Source organism: Lipotes vexillifer, unplaced genomic scaffold (assembly GCF_000442215.2).
Source record: "Lipotes vexillifer unplaced genomic scaffold, Lipotes_vexillifer_v1.1 scaffold1011, whole genome shotgun sequence".
NCBI classification, from domain to species: domain Eukaryota; kingdom Metazoa; phylum Chordata; class Mammalia; order Artiodactyla; family Lipotidae; genus Lipotes; species Lipotes vexillifer.
The window spans coordinates 1,929,538-1,946,493 of record NW_006787698.1 but is presented as its reverse complement, the minus strand read 5'-3'; the positions used below and the strand labels follow the sequence as shown (position 1 = coordinate 1,946,493).

At 54.3% G+C, this 16,956-nt stretch overlaps 1 protein-coding gene across 1 annotated transcript in view; it reads left to right on the top strand.

Annotated features, from left to right (window-relative positions):
• Positions 1–7,587: 7,587 nt before the first annotated feature.
• The window catches only part of RANBP3 (RAN binding protein 3), a 39,087-nt gene continuing 29,718 nt past the window's right edge, over positions 7,588–16,956 (top strand). Inside the window, exons 1-5 of the mRNA XM_007460732.1 lie at positions 7,588–7,596; positions 8,807–8,912; positions 10,828–10,926; positions 11,190–11,245; positions 16,618–16,806. Of these exons, the coding sequence (XP_007460794.1) occupies positions 7,588–7,596; positions 8,807–8,912; positions 10,828–10,926; positions 11,190–11,245; positions 16,618–16,806 (459 nt within the window). The remainder of the gene's footprint in view (positions 7,597–8,806; positions 8,913–10,827; positions 10,927–11,189; positions 11,246–16,617; positions 16,807–16,956) is intronic.

Sequence of the window (16,956 nt, the reverse complement as noted above, 5' to 3'; positions counted from 1 at the left end):
CTTGATGTTCCTGTTAAGGGGGAACAGTGTTTTCCGTGACCTTCAGCACTGTTCCAAGTTCCAGGGGAGGACCTTCCGAGATGCTCTGCATCTGGGCCATTCCCTTTCATGGGGGCTGAAGCCCAAGGCTGTGTCTGTAAGAGGAGTCGGCCTGTCCCGGTGTGCCCACCTCTAGCCACTGAGTCTAGGAGCCCAGCTCATCCTTTCCAGTGGATCATTTTGACTCACTGGGCACTCATTCTCCTGAAACCTGACAGAGACGACAGTGGTTTCTCCATGCACGTGTCTAGGAGGTAAGCTTTGCTTTTGCAGTACATTTTAAATGCCTTTGCTAAATTAAACTCCCCCAGGCTTGCCACACAGAATTTCGAGAATTCATTGGCCCAGAATTAACGCCTGTGTTGCATCTGTAACAGCAGAGCGGGAGTGGGGGAAACAGTTCTGGAGAGTTTGGCTTCTCAGGTGGCAAGAGTGAGAAAACAGGCTACCGTTTGCTCAGAGGAGAAAGGATGTTTTGCAGCATTGATGTGGCCGCCGGGGATCTGAGAGTCCAGGGCCAGGGTTACTCATCATCAGTGCCACTTGGAGGGGCCCGCCTGCTTGTGGAGTCTTGTCGGAAAAAAGGGGGTTGTGTTTGCTGACCACGTCGGCCACTGAGTGAGCGAGACGTGCTTCCACAGCTCAGGCACCAGCACGCTCTGTCTCCAGAATAGTCAGGCTCCAGCCGCCTCGCCCAGTCTGCAAGGCCACAAGACTTGCCCAAGCCTCCCTGTCACTGCCGCTTCTCACCTGGACAGCACCTGAGGGCTCCTCGCTGGCCCCCTGGCAACTCCTCCTGCCTCCCTGAGATCTGTTCTCACCACTCCAATGGTGATCTTCCCCGACATCGTATTCCAAAACTTCATAACACGCAGAAATGGAAAGGATTCGTGAGGACCACTGCCAGGGTGGTCTTTCAGAAAAATGAACCGGATCATATCACACCCCTGCTTGGACTCCTCACCATGCTCCCCCTCCCCAAACTCACCTCCTGCCCTCCCCTAAGGAAACTCTGGGGTCACATGGGCCTCCGGATTCTTCCTGTCCTTAGGATGTTCGTTCTTGGGGCTCCCTCTGCCCGGCATACTCTGCCTTTACCTGGTCGCTCCTTCACACCCAAGGTTCACATGGCGCCTGGGAGAGGCCCCCCCCACCGCCCCGCCCCGCCCCGCTGCGGCCCCCTTCGCCGTCTAGCGCCTGCCTCCAGGGTTTCCTCATTATCCCCCATGCCTCCGGCTGCTTGTTTTTCTCTCCTCTTCCCACTAGATGGCTGCGGCCTCGTCCACCTTTCCTCCTGTCTCCAGTGCCTGGTGCCTTGCACCTGGCTTATCGTGGGTTCTCAGGAAGTCGCGTTGCTGTGAGCAGGGCTTGGCTAGTGGGCCTGCTGTCGGCTCTCACCTTAGTGATTCCCTCGGCCTCAGAAGGGCTCAAGGGATTATGAGAGACTGTTTGTGGCGAGGTGTCCCCATGTCCAGGCAGCTCTTGGAAGGGGCCAGACCGGGAGGTGTTTATCATCGTTGAGAGCCTGGTGACTGGAGACAGTCCTGGAGTCCAAGACCCCTGCTTTGAGACGGCATCAGTGTATCTGCAGTCTCTGGAATTCTAGTAACAGTAGTAACGCCAGCGTGGAATTCGGACTGCACGCCAGCCACTTCCCAAGCACTTGATATGCATCATTTCCTTCAGTCCTTCCGAACCGACTGGGGTGTAGGTACCATCCCTGTTGACAGACACAGGCAGTATGTGGGGAAAGCGCGTGAACTTGCCCAGGGTCCCAGCCGCAGGTGGTTGAGGACCATCTGAACACACCCAGAAACCAGCGCCCGCGTTACCAAACTTCATCAGTTGGCCTGCAGCCTCAGCAGATTTTCTGGAGTCCTTAGCTCTCCTTCCTGTGAGGGGATTTCCGCTGTCTTCACTGGAACTTTCCCCTGAATCTTCGGCCGGCCGCTTGCATCAGTACTTCACCTCAGCTGTGCTTGTGTCGCACCATCTAGTGGCAGAATAGAAAAGTGCTGTCAAAGCCGGCTCCCCGATTTCTCAGTAGTTTTAGGTGAGGTTGCTGACTTTGTTTGATGTATTAATAGGTTTATGGGGGTTTTCCTTGATTTAAGGCACAGAGGTATCCAAAGTGCAGGGTCTGCCCCCAGCAGCTTGTAGTCTGAGTGCATGGGGCAGGGGTGGAGGGATCGGAGAGGGCTGCAGGGCTGGTGCTTCTAGAAGTAAAGAAGGTGGATGTGGCTTGGCCTGAGAGGGGTCGAGGGGGATGTGAGGCACCCAGCTTGGAAGTCAGGCTTAGGGTTCTGATCCCACCTCTGCTGTTTACCAGCTTCCTGACTTGGGCAGGGCACGTGTCTCTCCAAGGCCTCAGTCTTGTTTCGTGATTTGCAAATCAGAGACGATAAATAATTTCTATGCCATAGGGCTGTGATGACATTGAATGAGATGGAGTATATAAAGCGCCTGCCTCCGGGTCTAGTTAGGGCCATTCAGCAAATCCAAGTGGCTTATTACCCCCCGCTGTTGTCAGAAATGTAGGGTCATGTTAGAGCCCTGAAGAGTGGCTCGGGTTTCAGTAGGTGATGGTAATTTTGTGATGAAGAGCATCCCAGAAAGAAGGGCATAAGATGAAAGATATACCGTCATCTCCCAAAACTGTGCCCCTATGATTTCCATGAGACCAGTTGAGAGCTGCCTGAGGAAAAATATATTCAAGTACCAAAAAAAGAATGAAGGGACCCACTGCCCACTAGCTGAGCCTGCGGTACACTGAAATCAGAGAGGTATTGCCTAGCAACGGCATGATTGAGATCAGTTCTACTCTTCACCAAAGAATTAGTTGGCGAACAGAGTTGACACATCAGTGACAAATTCACCTTTATGTTGCTGCACAGGACTGTTGATAATAATTCCTGAGAAAAGAAAGGACTCGAAGGCTTGAGATAGTAAGTGTCGCAGGATTAAAGCAGTTGCCACGTATTAACAGACTGTTGTTTGTGTTGGCAAGATGCTTTCCATATTTTTTGCACAGATAAGATTAAGACACATCGGCGCAGGATTAAAGCTCATTTTGCACAGCTACCTTGCTGACATTTTGGACAAGAATTCTGTGTGGCTTTCCAGATGGGGGTTATTTCCTGGCAGGTGTTCGATCCATCATTTAGGAGGGGAATAAACAGAACAGGCCAAGATATTCCAGATTCCCTTCTCTGTGTGTTTTCCTGGGTCTACATATTTTCTTCTGTTTAGTTTAGCAGACATCCTCAGAGACAGAGGCTGGAGGCAGCCACGGGGGCGTGCCAGAGCTAGTCGAGGGGCAGGCCTGCCTGTGGCTTCTGTGTACTTGCCTCCCTGCACAGCATGAAGAAGGAACGCCTGCATGCGGGGCTGAAGACACACAGAGAGTGTGTGTGTTTTCACCTTCGGTTGTGAATGTGTTACGTGGAGTCTCCCACGGTTACACGTTTGACAGCTGCAGAGGCGTAGCGGGCCTCACCGTTAAGTGTGGGTCTCCGTTCTCTCCTCGAGGAGCCTGAGGGTCTGCCCTTTGGTGTAACTGCACGCTCATCTGAAGCAGATGGTCGCAAGGCTTGCCGGAAGCCTCGGGCCCACCCCACAGTCCATCTCTCACCCTTTAGTTTCGTTTGTACTCTTCCAGAGATGTTTGTCTAGAATGTTTACTGACAGCTGCTTTATTCCTGATGTTACTTCTCAAAAGAAGAGTCTCAGTTTCTTAGCTTCAGGGCCCACCTGAGCGGGAAAGATGGGAGGAAGCAGAATGGGACAGGGACTTCTCCCTTTTGCCCTTGCGGTGCGTGGGTAGTAGCGGGGGTCAGGGACCAGAGTCAGGCCCGCCTGGGTTGGAGACCCAGCCCCACCTTGGACAAGTCGCTCGCCCTCTCTGAGTCTCCGTTCCTGTTCTGTAAACTAAGGACCTACCTCCTAAGGTGGTTGTGAAGTTTCGGGACAGTGATGCGGATAAAGTGCTGAGCACCTAGGTGCCTGGCCCATAAGTACTTTCTGATCAATGACTGCTGGCCTGTGTGAGAGACCATCCCAGGGTTCTGGGAAACCCCATCTGGGAATGTCCTCGCTGTGACTACGCGGCAGAGGCTGGAGAAGTCTAAAGATGGGATCCCAAGACCTCTGTCACCCTGGATGGTGGGGACACACACCTTTCTACCCCGGGGCCACCTCTGGGGTCCAGGCCAGCTCCTTGCTCCCCTTCCCTTGCTTGCAGTAGGGACTTGGCCTCCTTTCCTCACATCCGGGCAGCTGCCGTCACCCACCCTCTCCCTAGGAGTTCCTCCTCCTTAGACTGGCTGCAGGGCAGTACCCCCTCCGTCCCCTTCCTTGCTGGTCTGAAATAGACACAGGAGGCATTTTAAGGGTTTTGCCACCAGTCAGTCTCTGGGCAGAAAAGACACAGATGAAACCCTGGGCGCTTTACCCTGGCCTGCTTGTCGTGGTGGCATCAGGAAGCCCACTGTTTTCATTCTGACAGGTGTGGGGCTTCTTAAAACTCTCCTCATCCTTTGGGCCCTCCTTACCCACTATTTGAGGAGGCAGTTCCCAGGCCCTCTCCCCGGCAAAGACACTGTACACAGATTACAGCGATGCCTTCAGGGTGGGGCTTTTAGAACTTCCCACGCACGCACCCACCCAAGCCATCCGAGGACTTTCCCTTGTCCCAGGGCCCCTGGGCAGTCGTTTCTGCTTTAGTAGAAGGGCCTGCCTCCTTGGCGAACCCTTTGTTACCCAGAGACCTCCACTCCCTGCAGGGAGAATGGTCACAGCCCTTTGGGTCAGGAGGCAGCCTGCACCTTAGGGACCCCCGACTTCTTTGGAGCCATCTTTGGTTCCCTTGCTCAAGATAGGAACTGCCTGAGTGTGATTGGTGCTTACCTGCCAGGAGCGTCTACGCTGGGCCGTGCAGGTGTGAGGGATTGCACTCCGCTCCTCTCGCCCTGGGCTGGGTTGTTTCCTGTCTGTCTTTAAGGGAGTCCAGTGGTGCCACCCTGACCTTCCTCCAGTTCCTCCAGTGCTGCCTCATTCCTCCCCGCTCCTGGTCACCTGGCTAAATGCTGCTCCTTCCACTTAAGTGGCATTTCCTTCAAGAAGCCCTCCCTGATCTGCTCCTTCTCTGCAGCCTCACCGGGTTGGGTGCCCCAGCTCCACGGTCTGAGTGCCTTCTGTGCTTCTCCTGTGTTGTAACGTTCCACTAAGTCTGATGTCAGCTCCTGGCAGGCAGGGGACATGTCTCTCCATGTCACCACCACACCGTAGAAGCCAGCATGGTGCCTGGTGCACAGTGGGCACTCAGTGTGTGGAATCGCTGGAAGTTGTAGTTGACAGGTGACTGTCATGATTGACTCCATGGATGTAGCGTGAGGTGCAACTGGAGGAGTGGTTCCCGGCTCAGCTGGGTGGGCAGAGCACCCTGACAGTCACAGCCACGTCAGCAGTGCCCCTGGGAGCAGGGAGGGGTCCCAGACATCTGGCAGAGGGATGTCACAGGAGCAGAGTTCTGCGACTTCCCACACCTGGGCTTACCTGTCTATGCTTATCACCAGGACTGTGAAGACCAGGTCCGGAACCCAGTCCTGGTCCTTGGGGATCACAGCTGAGCTGCCCCAAGGTTTGCATCCAAAGCAGACAGTTGGGTGGAGGATGGCAGGGTACAGGAGGGAGAGCCCGTGCTGTGGGCCGGGATGTCACCGGGGGGTGTCACCAGGGGCTACTCCTTTCAGCCTGTCCAGGTCTGTCCCCAGCCTCCTCGCCACCACCCACTGCCCCCTGGGGGATCGGGGAAGCGGGGGTTTTCCCTTGCTGGGAGCTGGGATCATTGTTGGGCTCAGGCAGGGAGCCATCTGGGGCACAGGAGCTGAGGAACGGCGTGTGGAGGAGAATGGGGGAGGGGTTCAGACCAAGAGCAGCCACCTTGGACTTGGCATCGGCACCTTGGGAAGCTGAGGTGAGGCCGACTCACCAAGCGTGTCCCAGACGGTAGTGCCTGCGCCACCCAGAGCAGGGCTGTTCTTTGAGGTGACTTGAGGGTTCCGAATCCCACCCCACTTCACACAGCAGTGTTGGCCGCAGTCACCCACAGTTCTCAGGCCTCGTCACGGGTGTTCCTGGAAAGGGGTTGCCTGGTCAGATAACTTCGGGGAACATTTGGTGAAACGGCTTTCTTTACTGTTGGTTTTCTTAACCCTTCTTATGTTGATGAGTCTATTCAATGCTCCAGGTGGGCTGGTTTTTTTTACAGACTAATTTGATCAAGGAGTATTTATTTATTTGGCTGCGTCGGGTCTTAGTTGTGGCATGCGGACTGTTTGCTGTGGTGCGCGGGCTTCTCCCTACTTGGCGCGCGGGCTTAGTTGCTCCACGGCTTGTGGGATCTTAGCTCCCCGACCAGGGATCGAACCCGCGTCCCCTGCATTGGAAGGCAGATTCTTAACCACAGGATCACCGGGGAAGTCCCAGGGAGCACTTCACAGAACCAAAAAACAAAGAAAAAACACCTGGTGGACAGAATCTGGATCAAATAATGTGTATTTGGTTAACGTTTTAATATTTTAGGTCTTTGCGATGGCCTAGGTCTCTCTACAAATCTCTGGTGGTGGTTTTCCCTTCACCTGTGAAAGAAAAGCTGGACTGGGGCTTCAGGCAGGTCCAAGGAGCCTCGTTGCTTCTGTCCCCTGTTTGTTCCCCAAACTTGGGTTTCAGTTGGCTGGATGACGCTGCTTTTTTGGTGACAACCCGAAGCAGTGGTGATGTGGGACAGTTAAAGACAGTCTGCCTGGAAGGGGGCACGTGTGTGTTGCTGCCGTGGAGTCGGGACTAGCTTGCAGTTTACGGACTTTGGGCCCTAAAAGCGGATGAGCAGAAATGAAACACGCGTGGCTCTGATGCTTTGTGTCTTTGGTAGAGAACTGACAGAAGTTCTGTCCCCCCAAACGTGCCCTCCGCGGGGGTCCCTGTGGCCCGCGAGGTGGGCTGCCAGGGCCCAGGCCTCCCTGGCTCCAGCCCATGTGGCCCACGGCGTTCCGCTTGCTCTCTAACTGCTTGTTGAGCACGTGCTATGTGTGAGACTGCGTTTGGCTCTGGAGATAGAGGCAAACACAACAGAGGCCCCACTCTTATGGAGCTTAAGGTCCAGGAGAGGATACTGCAGGGGAGCAAATAAGCAAACAGCATGTGTGTGCGCGCGCGCACACACACACACACACACACACGTAAACAGACACACCCCTTCCCTTTTCATCAGACGTTTTACCCTGAAGTTTTCTGCCCCCGGCTTCCCGTTCCGCATTTTCCGCATTTTTCCCATGATGCCTTGCACAGAACAAGGGCTTCATAAGTATTTATGGGATCACATAGCAGCTGGTGCTACCCACGTGAAGAAGTACAGAAGGGGTTTAGTTCAAACATTTACTGGACGGTTCTTACACTGCACACACCAGGTGACAGGCTGCATGCAGAGCTGTTTCAGATGCTGTGTCTGTGATCTCTCAGCCTCCCTGACAGGTAGCCTTGGTGTAACCCATGCAGGATGTAAGCCAGAGCAGGCTTCAGGAGCCCAGTTCAAACTGGGAGCATCCTAGAGGACGTGGTGTCTCTACCTGAATGTGTGTCTGCCACGGAAGAGAAGGTGCGAATGTCTTGGAGGCAGAGGGACTAAGCCAGGCAGAAGTCCAGAAGCGTGGGACATGCTGGGGGCTCTTCAGTGCCACAGTCACGGTCGGTGCGGGGTGGCCTTTTTGAACGGCCTTCGACCCTAGTCTGGGAGGACGTTGCTGAGTTGAAAGTGTGAGTTTCACACCAGTGGTTCTGGCTGCTCTGTGGAGGCCTCACTTCAGGGGGTGAGGGTAGAGGCGGAGAAAGAAGGGAGGTCTAAACTACAGCAGTGGAGGTGATAAGGGTAGGTCTGCTTTCCAAGCTCAGAGCCCCATGCCCCCCTCTTGCTGGCCTCTGCCCGCAGCCGTGCGACATGCCCCGTTGCAGTGCAGGAGGGTTCCTCCAGCAGATGGGACCTCTCCCAGCTTGCGCCCAGACCCTGCCGTGTGGTCCAGGAGGTGCTGGGCAGGACCTTTGCAGCAGAGGCAGCCTCCTGCTGAAACTAATTCTGTTCCCGTCCTGCCCCGGGGGCCCACAGGCAGCCCCTCCTGGGTGCCTGCACATCAGCCATCACAGTTCCAGCACCAGGAAGCTCTTCCTCTACCACTCAGATGCTTCCTCTCCGTCCCAGTCCTTCCTTACAGCCTGGCAGTCATTTTCTCAGTGCCCCCCTGCCTTACTCATCCCTCCGTCAAATATTTGTTGAATCCCTGCAGGGTGCCGATTACTGTTCTCAGACCCTGGGACGCAAGGGGAGCGAGGCAGAGGCTCCGATCTCATGGAGTTGATCCCTTACTAGGGGAGACAGACTATAATAAACCCACACACACGGTACATCCGGTGGTGATGCCTGCTAGGAAGAGAAAGAGAGCATCTTGGCTTCACTGTGAGGCCAGTCCCAGGTTTCTTCTACAGGGTATGGTGTGTGTTTAATTAAGTCTACAGCGGCTAGGCCTCTTCTCCCGGAGAGGCTGGAGGCTCTTAGAGACAAGGGACAGAAAGAAGTCAAGCTCAGGCCAGCTTAAGCAAAAATCAGCATTTGCTGGCCTCACTGAAGAGTCAGGGTGGGGGTGGGGTTAGCTTTGGGCCTGCTGATCCAGGGCCTCCGGCCGTGTCTCCAGGGTTCAGTTTCCTCCTCCATCCCCAGCTCTGCTTCCTGCTGGATTGGCTCTGCTCCAGGGCCCCTTGTGGTGACACCCAGCTGCTGGCAGCCCCAGCAGAGAAAGAGCGCGCCTTCCCCAGTAGCTCCAACGGTAGTCCTGGACCCAAGTCTCATTCGCTGGCAGCGGCCTGGCCTTATTCATGTGCCACCGTGTCCCCTGGGGCCAGGGCATGCAATATTCTCCTCCTGGGGCCAGGAGCCAGGTTGGGCTCCATCTAAACCACGGAGGTGAGGAAGGCGGGGGGGCCCCTAGGCTGACCAAAATCCCAGCTCCTTCCTGCACGCCCCCGAGCCTTGCGGCTGGCGGGTAGTCGGATACAGAAGTGAGGCTGGAGTCTGGACCCACAGCCCCGGGTGCTAGGCTTATGGCGTAAAGGGCAGCGCCAGACGGTGTCTGGGCTCGCCCATGGTAGACATGGTGTGGAGAAGCTGCAGCTGTCCCCAGAGTCCCTCCAGCTTTCCTTTGCTGTCATTTACTGCCCAGCAGTAAGCACATTCATGCTTTCATTCGATCCCCCGGGTTTGTGGAGCAACTGTGAATCTGTGCTGCGGAGACAGCTGTCTTGGGAAGCGTGGAAGACCCTTCCACGCCTCCACCCTCCTCCCTTGTGGCAGTTCGGTCTCCTAGATGTCATTCACCCCAGTGGTTGCGTGGGCTGTGCCTGGGGAGGACTGGCGTGGTGAATCGGACCCAAGTGCCACAAGGCTTCAGTGAGCACAGCGGAGGGAACGGTCACCGTCGGTGGGCTGTGGCCCCAAAGTGAAGATTGGCGTCTGTCCTACTCCTCTGTGGGGTGGGAATTTTGGGGGTGGGGGGTGGGACAGTGTCCATTTGCCCATCTCGGTCTTGTCCTTTTGCCCCCCCGAACCTTGTCCCCCGCCGCGCCCTGTCTTCTTTACTGTGGGTGATCGCCTTCGCCCCCTTCCCCAAACTCTGTTCTCTCTGTGTTTCCTCCACTCCTTTCACAACCGTCCCAAATCCTTAGCGTCGCCCCCATCCGCCCCTCGGGCTCCCTGTCACCTCCACACCTGCCCCTCTCCCTTCACTCTTCTCCTTGAGGCTTCATTCGGCACAGCTGCCTCTTCTCAGGAGCGTTTCCCTGATGCTCCAGGCCGGACCCTCCGACCGCGTCCCACACAAGCGCTCTCATGGCCCGCAAACTGTGTCCCCTCCCTCATAGTGGTCCTGCCGGGTTAAAGCTGTGTGAGTGCGGGTTCCTGGTTCACCTCGGCTCCCCACAACTGAGGGAGGGGGAAGGGTTGTGCGAGTGCTCCCCAAATTCATGATCCCCCGGCTTCCCATCCACGCCACTCTCCAGGCCTCAAGTGCTGAGGGAGGCCCTGGGCACGCCCGCAGGGCTCACGAGCGCACCCAGAGCCACGCGACGCGCCCCGGCCCCAGGCAGTGAGGCAGGCGCCTCTGGGCCCCCCCACGGGTTAAGGCAGTCCTCGTCCAGAAGCCGCTGACCAGCGGCAGGGCCTTCCTGAGCGGCCACCCGCTTGGGCAAGTGGTCAAGAGTCATGGACTCAGCTGCCTGAGAACGACCGGCGGCATCTCCCTGGTCCAGTGACAACATCCCAAAGGGTTTCTTCCTTCAACAGCAGCTGTGCAAGATGGCCTTTCAGACTTCTCACAACTCCACACTTTTTTTTTTTTAACGGGCGCTCACTTAGAGACCCAGGTGGAATGCAGGGCTGACTTGAGTGGAGTAAGCGCTCCAAAGAGCATGCGTCCCGTGGGCAGAGGTTGCAAATGGGTCACCCCTGGCCTCAGCTGGCCTGCAGATGTGGAAAAATTGAAAACCTAGGGATTTCCCTGGCGGGCCAGTGGTCAAAAATCGACAATTTCATCGCTGGGGCCCGGGTTCAATCCCTGGTCAGGGAACTAAGATCCTGCAAGCCACATGGCGCGACCAAAAAAAAAAAAAAAAAAAAAATTAAAAAACTAAACTAGTCTCCAGTCTTTGAAATTGGGGACCTGCCATCTCTGCGCCTCGTTCCTGCAGCACCACGGTTGGTGGCGCTGAGTAGCAGCCACCCGGGCACCCTGCAGCCTGCCACCCTCCACACCGCACTCCCTCCGTCAGTGACATGGCCTGTTCTGAGTGAGTCTTGAAACCTTTTTATTGGTGTGTACATGCACACAGAAAAGTGCACGTATCCTACCACTGTGTCGAGTTTTTTTCACACTGAACACTTCCCCTCATCCATGTGAAGAAACTGTTTTCTAAGCTATTTGATGATCTTTCGAGTTACTAGTTTTATACCAGGTTTGTTTTTTGTTTTTAACTTATTACAAACGAATGTAGCTTTGTTTACTGTACGAATATAGTGTTGGTGGGAAAAACACCAATTTTTCTTTTTGCAGAAAAGCCTGCCATTGCTCCGCCCGTCTTTGTGTTTCAGAAGGATAAAGGACAAAAGGTAAGGGGCCGGTACGTTCTCCCTTCACGTGGTTACTCTGCCTTGTTTTCTCCCCAAGCTCTCTCTCCCCAGGTCGCATGGCCGAGGAACCTTCTGCCATGGAGAAAAGGCCCGGTGGCTTTAGGTTACCATGGCACGAGGTTAAGATGGGGTGTGTATGGACAGGGCTCAGAGACCCTGCTTTAAAAAAGCAGTGGAAGAATCAGCTTCCTTCTCATTCCTAGTGATTTGCTTTAGAAGTACTGCTGTGCATTAGGAAATCTGGTAGGAGGGGGAGAAGGGGGCCGGGGCCGGGGCAGGGAGGAGGGGAGAGGGCGCAGTGCTGGTTAACGGGAAAACAGGACCTTGAAAGATTTTCGCGGGATTTTTTTGGCCCCAACCAACTTGCCATAAATGCGTTTCGAACAATGAGTAGTCAACTTGCATTATATATTCACCACCCATCTCTGTGAGGTTGCTTCCCCCTTCTTGGGCTTTAAATATCTTGTTTTCCCTGATGTTGGAAGTACCTCGCCTAATTCATCGTGATGAGCTAGCAGCCCGTCAGAGGACTGGTGGGTGCACGCGGCGGTGCCTTCCCACAAAGTCGCGTGTGGTTGCTTATCTTGAAGTCACTGGGGTTGTCTCCCTCCCTGAACAGATCAGCCTGGAAGGTCCGGGTTGTGTCCAGAGATGGTTGATGTTCTGTGGTGATGCCTCCCAAGCTTGTATGAGGACTCCCCCTATTTGTCAAAAAAATGGATGGTCCCTGCCCTCATGCCCGGGACATGACAGCAGGTGTGATGTCATAACCACTGCAAGATTTAAGGGTGACCAATGCGCTGCGTTGATGCAGGTGTTCTGAAATCCGTGTGCGTCTTGTTGATGAGGACAGCATTTGAGGGGCTTCTCGGCTCAGGGCTGTGACGCACAGACCAGGTGCTCGGGTGGATGTCCGGTCCCCCCACAGGGTGGCCGGCTTTGAGTTTGGGGGCTGCTGGCCTGGCGATTTGGGACTCCTGGCGGCCCGGCTGCTGCTTGTAAACCCTGCCCCTTGGCCTGAAAAGAGAGCAGCCCCGGCGTTCAAGGGCTGTGCTCGGGAGGACGCGAGTGCGTGGAGGGGGCGGGAAGGAGAAGCGGCTGCCCTGAGACCCCTACCCACACCCCCCGCGCAGGGTGTCTTCTGTGTCAGCCGGGGCTCATCTGCTAGGCTTGTTCTCAAATTAATCTTTCCCGTTGTTAATTCTTATGCCGAAGAATCTTTTCAGGAAACAAAACAAGGAAATGTTCTTCCCTTTTGGTTTCAGTTTTCCAAGTGGAATTTTCAAGATACATCGACCTCTGCCGTCCCCTCTCCCTTGGGCCCTGACCAGTGCATACGTGTGTTTTTATCATTTGTCCTTTGGAAGTTCAGTCACTGTGAAGGGGCTTGATGTGCTTCTGGCTTTTAGAGGTGGATGTGTTTGGTTTCTGCTTCAGATGTAAAAGTCACTTCTCTTAGGTTTTCCGTAAAATTGGGATTTTCTAGAATTTTGAGTTTTATTATGATTTTCTTTTGAACCACTTTTAGTTTGAAACAGGGGTCAGCCAACTAAGAGGGCTGCCGCCACTGCTGTTTTTATCAATAAAGTTTTATTGGCGCTCGGCCCCGCCTGGCCCGTGCAGAGAGCTGAAGCTGCACCTGTGCTGTCCACAGCAGAGTGAAGGGGTTTGGACTGAGACCAGGTAGCCTGCAAAGTCGAACATATTTAGTATCTGGCCCTTTACAGAAAAAGTTTGCCAACCCAGATTTGAAACAAGTAATTGGAATGAATAATTCTTAAAACCTGAAGACTTTCTGACAGCCAGCAGGGTGAAACGCTAAAACGTAATGTTTATTTGACTGAATTTAAAATGCTTTTAAAATGACTAACTCTTATTTCAGTACTGTTTTCACGGTTGAGGTGGTTCTGTTGCTTCGTAATTCAAAGGCTGACTTACACGTGTCACCTTCAGAAGGTTGATGCCAGTTACGTAAATGGGGTGAGGTTGAACCCGAAGAGTCTCCAGGGAGGTGCTCATCACCGTGAAAATGTGCGCATCAAAATATTGACTCAGTGCCAGCTCTAAATGGGCTTCTAGAAATAACTGACCTCCAGCTCTTCAGAGTTCGCCTGCTGTCACACTTGTGTGACAAGATCATCGGAAGGGCACGGAAAACCTCTGCGTCTAACGGCAGAGGCCGGAGGAGCCTGCATGTCCATCGGGGCCGCCCTCTGAGCTGCCGGGTGGGCGGCTGCCCAGTGGACACGGAGCCCTCCTCCTTTCTCTGCTGCTATGACAGCTCAGGCGTCGGGCGGGAAGGAAGCGGAGAGGCTTGGACAGCTGGCTCCATGGCCGCGTGGCCCCCCGGCCCAGGGGAAGCGACGGGAAGGTAGGTCTGCAAGGAGTGGCCACGACACTTCTCACAAAATGACACCTTGAGACCCTCCCAGCTTCCCCCTCTTGCCGCGATTTCAGCCCTCCCTCCTCGCGCCACAGTAGCAAGAGTTGGGAAGATCTGTTCAGGTGGCCGTTGTTTTCTTCTGAGGGAGCTTTTATTTTCCCTTTTCAGCTTTCTGTTTTTGAAAATTTTTTCAAATCCTCAGTAAAGTTAAAGGAATGGTACTGTGGACCCTTGGGTATCCTTCATCTGGCTTCACCGTTAACATTTTTATCATAAATGCCAGAAACGCTCGACTACAAGTTGCACCCACCTGACAGTTTTCCCCTAAATACTTCAGCACAAGCGTCTCCTAGGAATTCTTCTCCATGGCACCAGTGCCATGGGCACGCCTGAGAAAATGATCATTAATTCAGAAATACCCTCTAATATATAGTCCACATTGAAATTTTCCTAATTGTCGCCTAAGTCTCCCATACAGCTGTTTTTTGAGCCACTTTTTGATCCACAAAGGTCAAGAAGTCCCGTTGTCAGCTGTGGGAGCATTACCTTCTTTCAGTGAATGATCTGTAAACCACCAGTGCCCCAGTGGGATGCACTCCAAGAGCCCACAGCCCCCTTCAAAGGCTTTGAAATCAAAAAGAAAAAAATTAGGCTGCCAGCCCAGGCGTTTTGGTGTTGGTTTGGTGACAAAGACACACAGGATTTTCCGTCAGGCCCATAGACAGTGGGAGTTGCATTCGTAGCAAACCACAGATTGGTGGTGGTGGCCTCCCGGTGGCATCCCTTGGTCTCAGGACGAGTCGTCAAATCCTCCCACTGTTCCGTGTTGGAGCGTCGGGCAGCAGCGGAACTCCAGTCCTGACGCCCGAAACGCAAACCTAGAGCCAGACTGACAGCACAGGAACTGTCTCTACTGCTTTCCCGCTCTTGAGCTTCCTCAAGATGGCGCTCTTCACAAAATGCTTGCGTTTCCACACATTTGTGTTTTAGGGGCAAAAATGAAACCTTTTCTTAACTGCCTTGAATGGAGACAGACAGTTTTTTTCTCTTTAACATGAAGAGAATTTGAATCTCCTTCCGTAGTTTGTTTCACTGTTTGTGACGACTGAATGTTTCTTTCATTTACTTTATTTTCCAAATGTTTGCTAATCTGAAGGCAGAAGATTTGGGGGTTGCACTGGCAGGATAATGTCCATTTAGCAAAAAGGCAGAAAGCAGTTACAACAGCAGTTGGGCAGAAAGCAGGGTGTCACCGACAACACTGGAAGCTTACTGTGTGTGTAACAAGCGTACCCTGTATGCGGGGTTTTTTGTCAGCCACATATATTTTAGGATGATGTCAAAGCCTGCCAAAATCTCGATGTCCGATTTTAACAAACATGTTGAGAAACTACAGGCTCTATCTTGGTTCCTTAGAGCTTACTCAGACCCAAGGAGAAAATGCTGGAATGGCATTTGTATTTCTTTTTGGTCCTCCGACGTAGGCTTCATCTCTAGTCTGCCATGCCACAAGGGCATTTCTACATTTATATTCGAAAAGCAGGGATTTAAAAAAAAAAAAATCCAAGTGGTTCTGAACAGAGGCAATTTCCCCTAGAGCTCTGGGTTTCATTTTCTCTCTAAAATGGTGTTAAATCTCTAGCCATAAAGTAGCAGCAGACGGGTGTGTGGACCAACCTCGGTGCCTTGGACAGGTTTGAGGAACGGCCTGGGAAGGAGGGCCTTTTATGTCTTTGGCTCTCCCCTGCATAGGAAGAGTCGATTTGGGTGGCTTTTTTAGATGTATGGATGAGTTGTGTCGCTTTTGCTTTTTCCTAAGAAAGTTTGAAAGTTCTCTTAAAACCCTCTATGTAGTTCCTTTCATCTAGCAGGCTCACACATTTAAAAATAGTCCCAAGTCCTATCTAAAGAGGTTTCACTCACTTCACAGGCAGGAAGAACACAGCCGTGTCTGCAGGGAGGCAGGGTGGCCCCGTGGTCATTTAGTTCACAAAGCGAGAGAAACGTGTGGTGGACGATGCCAGGCGGGAGGCTTGGGGACCGGAGCCCATGTATTTATTCCAGGACACCAGCTCTGTAACGCACCTCTTGGCCACAGAGCCCTCGGCCCATGGAAGCCCCTTCAGAATCCCAAGAACCACCTCAAAGGATGCCGGGGGTGGGGGGTGGTCTGTGCTTTTGAGGACGGAGACTTCGGGGACCGGCTTCCCCTTTCCCTGGCTGTTTTCTAGATAAGCCCTGGCTCGGGATGTGCGGGGGGAGCCTGGGAGAATTCTAGGCTGAGGGGCTCCCTCCTTCAGCCGGAGCCCCACCCACCTGTCCGCTGTTACAAAACCAGCTCTCTGTGTCTGCCAGGTCGCGGGGTCACCCCACACCTGCGCGCGCTCGCCGAGCAAGAAAGCCTTGCCTTCCTCTGGGGTTTAAGCGGCAGAGATGGGAAGGTGCTGGCAGGGCCGCAGCCAGTGCAGAAGCCCTGGCCCCGCTGCCCTGGCTCTCCCAGTGGCCAGACAGGGTGCTGGCGCCCACCTCCCCTCACGAGTATGTTTGAGTGGATGGGTTACTAAGCCCTGGGGACAGTTTGACACAATTGCCCCTGTTCCCCTCTGCTAGAGGCACCACCCCCGTCTTGGTCCCAGGGGTGTTTCCTCAGTCGCTGCCATCGGCAGAAGGTCTCTGTGCCACAGGGGCCACCTTGCAGTTTTCAGAAGGAGGGTCCAACTTCTTGCACACCTCAGAGCTCCCTGCCAGGTCCGACAGCAGCAGGTCCGCGCTCACTGCCCTTCTGTCAGTGTGGAGGGCTGGCTCTGTGGAGCGGAACGCGGTAGCATGTGCCGGCTCTCTTGGCCTGACCTCCCGGGCAGGAGCTGCTGAAGGCCAAGCATCTCCAGACCTTCCCCTGCCCCCCCTCCCCTGCCCCGCGTTGCTGGCTTTATTTACATTGAAGGAAAATTGTCTTTTTTGCTCCCAGTCCTCTGCAGAGCAAAAAGACTTGTCGGATTCGGGAGAGGAGCCTCGGGGGGAGGCTGAGGCCCCCCACCATGGCACGGGTCACCCCGAGTCAGCTGGTGAGCATGCCCTAGAGCTTCCTGCCCCTGCTAGCGCTTCAGCCAGCGCTCCTGAAGCCCAGCTTCTTCCTTTTCCACGAGAACTGGCAGGGGTAAGTCCACCTCCACCCGGCATCCCACGGCCCGGGGCTCCCAACCCAGACTGGCCCCTTTCCCTCCGGGCCCCTTAGATCCACACCCCAGGTTGTCAGCAGCTGATGATAACTGAAAAGACGACAAAGGCCCTCTTCAGCTCCCTTTAA